The sequence below is a fragment of the Phodopus roborovskii genome, unplaced genomic scaffold (assembly GCF_943737965.1).
Source record: "Phodopus roborovskii unplaced genomic scaffold, PHOROB, whole genome shotgun sequence".
NCBI classification, from domain to species: domain Eukaryota; kingdom Metazoa; phylum Chordata; class Mammalia; order Rodentia; family Cricetidae; genus Phodopus; species Phodopus roborovskii.
The window spans coordinates 2,282,501-2,287,034 of NW_026126588.1; the positions used below are offsets into that span (position 1 = coordinate 2,282,501).

The 4,534-nt window shown below is 51.8% G+C and overlaps 1 protein-coding gene across 1 annotated transcript in view; it reads left to right on the forward strand.

The window, feature by feature from the left end:
- Ptcra (pre T cell antigen receptor alpha) overlaps nucleotides 1–3,568 on the forward strand; it is a 4,961-nt gene extending 1,393 nt beyond the window's left edge. The window contains exons 2-4 of the mRNA XM_051204266.1: nucleotides 647–967; nucleotides 2,784–2,828; nucleotides 3,399–3,568. Coding sequence (XP_051060223.1) covers nucleotides 647–967; nucleotides 2,784–2,828; nucleotides 3,399–3,568 — 536 coding nt within the window. The remainder of the gene's footprint in view (nucleotides 1–646; nucleotides 968–2,783; nucleotides 2,829–3,398) is intronic.
- The last annotated feature ends 966 nt before the right edge of the window (nucleotides 3,569–4,534 follow it).

A 4,534-nucleotide genomic window follows, 5' to 3' on the forward strand; every position in this document is an offset into this window, starting at 1 on the left:
CTCAGACAGGAGAGATGGGTGCACAGCACAAAGAACGAGAGGATGGATGAAGGGTAAGAGAAAGGATGGATGAATGCATGGTTCCCAGGGCGATGGAGATGGATCAGTTAGTCAGAGTACTTCCTGCACAAACATCAGTCCAAATTCTCAGCACCCACATGAAGCTGTGCGCTGCTCTAAGTGTGTCTGTGATCCCAGCACTGGGAAGGGCAGAGACAGGAGGGTTGGAGGATCATCTGGGCTTGCTAGATGCAGGCCTCGCTCCAGGGGCAGTGAGAGGCCCTACCCCAATGGAATAAGGTGGCATGTGATAGAACAGCTCAGTTAACGTCCTCTTCTGGCCCCCATGCACGAATAGGCTTTCATCTCTACACACCTGCACAAACATACATACCACACATACACTGTATGTACACACACCCCCCAAAAAGAAAGATGGAGGAAAGAAAAGTTTGATAAAAGGACGAAGGGAAATGAAATGAGTAAATTCAAAAGGGAGGAGGGCGGATTGAAGAATACCTCGGTGACACTAATGGTGTGAGGGCAGCTTGGGATGACAGAAACCCAGCACTCCAACCTGCAAAAAATGTCCCAGTTGGGAGGTACAAGCTGATGTCGCCAGCGCGGACACTCTCCTCTCTTGCAGGCGTGGCTGGCATTCCCTTTCCTTCTCTGGCTCCACCCATCACCCTGCTGGTGGATGGAAGGCAGCAGATGCTGGTGGTCTGCCTGGTCCTGGATGCGACACCCCCTGGCCTTGACAGCCCCATCTGGTTCTCAGCTGGCAACGGCAGCGTACTAGACACCTTCACCTATGGGCCCTCCCCAGCACCGGATGGCACCTGGACTAGCCTGGCCCAGCTTTCCTTGCCCTCTGAAGAGCTGGAGGCCTGGGAGCCCTTGGTCTGCCACACCAGGCCTGGGGCTCGGGGCCAGAGCCGGAGCACACTGCCCCTCAAGCTGTCAGGTGGGGATGAAGCCTGGGGACTTGTCCCTTTCCATACCCAGGAGCCAGGAAGAGTGGGAAGAGAAAGGAGGCCCCAGGAACGGGGCAGGAAAGACACGGGAGGGTAGATCCTGGCTCCTGGTAGAGGGGTTTGAGACCATGTTTGACTGCGGTGATATATGGTTCAGGGTTTCTCTTGAGCCTGTAATCCCAGCACGAGAAGTAGAGACAGGAGGGTCAAGGCTATCCTTGACAATAAGTGAGTTCAAGGCCTGTTTGGGCTATATGAAACTGTTTCAAAAATCAAGGTAAAAGCAAATCCAGGCACTGATGTGTGATTGCTAAGAAATATTAGTAACTTTTAATGGATTACTCATAAGTGTACATATCCATATGTTTTATATACAATCTCTATAAAAAGTTCATATACACATAAACCAACCCTGAAAGACCAAACAATAATTAAAGAATAAACTCTATTGCCTGGTGGTAGGTAGTGGCACACGTCTTTAGTTCCCATACTCAGGAGGCAGAGGCAGGTGGATCTCTGTAAGATCCAGGCCTGCCAGGGCTACACAGAGAAACCCCGCCTTAAAAAAAGAAAGAAAGAAAGGAAGGAAGGAAGAAAGAATAAACCCATATTACTTTTTACCAAGTGTATTCTATGCCAAGCACTGCCCTAAGTGCTTCATTTTTTAAAAAATGGGGGGGGGTTGGTTTGTTTGTTTTTGTTTGTTGAGTCAAGGTTTCTCTGTATTGCTTTGGAGGCTGTCCTGGAACTCACTCTGTAGACCAGGCTGGCCTTGAACTCACAGAGATCCATGTGCCTCTGCCTCCTGAGTGCTGGGATTAGGGATGTGGGTCACTACTGCCTGGCTTGTGTTCCCAGCTTTTTAATGAGGGTGCTTGGTCCCAGCTCAAGAAACACTTTTCCGACTAAGCCAAGCGAGGAGGCTGGCTGGCCAGTGAGCCCCGAGGGTCTGCCGGACCCTCCCTCCCCAGCACTGGATTGTAAATAGGAGTCCCAGGCACTGTTGTATTTCTTTTTTAACACCTGGCCCTGTGCTTGTATAGCAAGCACTGGCATGATTGAGCCATTTGAGCTGCCTCGGTTTTGTTACCTTCCAAAGAGGGTTGCTTCCTGAAAAAAATGCCCTGCCTTCCCGCAAAAGCTGTAGGAAGGGGCAGAACTGTAGCACAAACAAAAACCCAGAGACAGGTCCTGGGGTTCAAGACGAAGATCAGAAGAGCAAAGCAGCCAAGCAACTAGTGAGTTCTTACCTCCAGCAAGGCTGAGACCACAGAGGGGCAGGCGATCCTGTCCTCAGTGGGACAGCACACTGTAGTGCTCTCCACCAAACCTCAGACGGCCCTGAGACTGCACTGAGCCCCTGCCTTATAGTCCTCTCTGGTGCTGGGATTAAAGGGTGTCGTCTCTGGGATCAAAGGCATGAGCTCTGTTTCTCTTTTAGACTGATTCCCTCTCATGTAGCCCAGGCCTTGAACTCACAGAGATCCATCTGCCTCTCTCTGGAGTGCTGGGATTAAAGGTGTGGCCACCACTGCCTGTGCTCTGTGGCTGACTAGTGGCTTAGTGTCCGTGTGGCTGACTGGTTAGTGGCTTAGCTGTGCACTCTGATCTTCAGGCAAGCTTTTTTTTTTTTTTTTTTTTTTTTTTTTTTTTTTTTTTTGTTAGATCGTAAATAAAACAATACCACACAGAACTGTCAGGCAGGCAGGGAGGACCAGCTCCTCTCCTCAGGACTCCCGAGCAGCGAGCCTGGGACTGTGAGGTGCCCGCCCATCCCATAATACTTCCTTCCTTCTTGGCTCACAGGGGAAACTTCCACAGCCAGGACCTGCTTTCAGGAGCCTCTCGGGGGTGAGTGGTCCTGGGGTGAGGGTGGGAACGCTGAGGCCTGGCGGGTGGCACTCAGCCCATGAGGTTGAAGTCTGAAGACTGAGACATCTCCAGTTAAGGGACTGCTTTGCTAAGGGCTAGCCTGGGCTTCAGCCTTTCCTGGGATAAGGTGGGGTTTTCAGACCCCATCCCAATTCCTGGACTGCGGTGGAACAGCACAGAGGAGGACCTGATGGCTCCTTGGGTCAGGTGGCCTCATGAGAGCCTATGCTTTGCTTAACCATCCGAGGTGGCCAGAAGAAGGCTGGGCTCAGAATCACAACCAGCATCCATTTCTTGCCCAGATCTTCTGATCAATTTACTCTTTGCGTCAGATGCTCTTTTCTAACTGCTTGCTTCCGTCGCCAAATAAAACAAGACCAGGGCAAAGTGGGAGGCCCTTGTTATTACCAGTAGAAACTAAGGTTAGACATCAGGAAGGACTTTCCTTGAAGGGGGGAGTGGATGGAGACTGGCCAACAGAGAAGACAGGCCCTGCCTGTCCTCTGGGAGCCCAGGGCTGCTGGGAACTCCTTACTCTTGGTTCTGCAGGGACACCCGGGCAGGTACTGCGGTTGAGTGCCCTGCGCCTGCTTCTCTTCAAGCTGCTTCTGTTGGATGTGCTGCTGACCTGTAGCCGCCTCTGTGTGCTGGCCAGCCAGCGCCTACTGCCACCACCCCCGCATAAGCCCCTGCCTCCTACCCTCCGAATTTGGGCATAGCAATAAGAGACGTCAAGCTTTGACCTTGTCCAGCCCTCTGAGGCTCTTTGCTGAGTCCAAGATGGCTACGCTGGACACTTCTGCCACCTGGGGCAGCAACACAAAGCCCAGGCTGCAAGGAGGCCAGCTGGACCCCACAGCTCATGACCCCGCCCCATGCTCCTTATTCAAGTTTCGGACCTTTTTTTCCTGTATGTGGTCTAACTCTGCCTGTAAATGGGTCTATCTGGCACTGGGCTTTGCCTCCCTTGGCAGCCTGAGGCTTTGGGAGGAAAAGGACTGTGACTCTCCTGTCACACTGGGTAGGAGGATGGATGTGCCCCAGTGTGTGTGTCCGGGCACAATACAGAAGAGCTGAGATGATACAAACGCTTTGTAAAGCTTTTCGTTTGTGTGCCTGGGGGAAACGGTGTGAGCCAGATAAAGAGGAGTTGGAAATCTGGGAAGGCTCCCTGGAGGAAGAGAGGGAGCCTGGAAATTGCCTGGTGGGCTTGGGGACAGGACAGGGGCTGTAGGGACTCTCTTCTACCCCAACTGTCAGTCACTGGACAAGGGTCCTCCCTGCTTCTTTAGCCCGGCACAGCCTCTCTGAGAGGGCAGAGTGAAGCCAGGCAGGTAGTGCTTACCTGCTAGTCTTGTGCAGACTTGACAGAAGACTGCAGAACCAGGATTCCTGGGCATCAGGATCATATCCAATGCTAGCAGCATAAGATGATAACTGCAAACCTACGCGCTATTAATTAGAGGTCATTATTCATTTGACAGATAATATCTCAGCATCGGCTGGGAGCCAGGCACTAAAGAGGTTTGACTCTGTTGGTTTTCCTTATTCCCTAAAGAGAACCCTCATGGATAGAGAGGATGAGGTAAATCATGAGGTACACATGATTTACTTCGTGTGTGTGTGTGTGTGTGTGTGTGTGAGAGAGAGAGAGAGAGAGAGAGAGAGAGAGAGAGGGAGAGAGA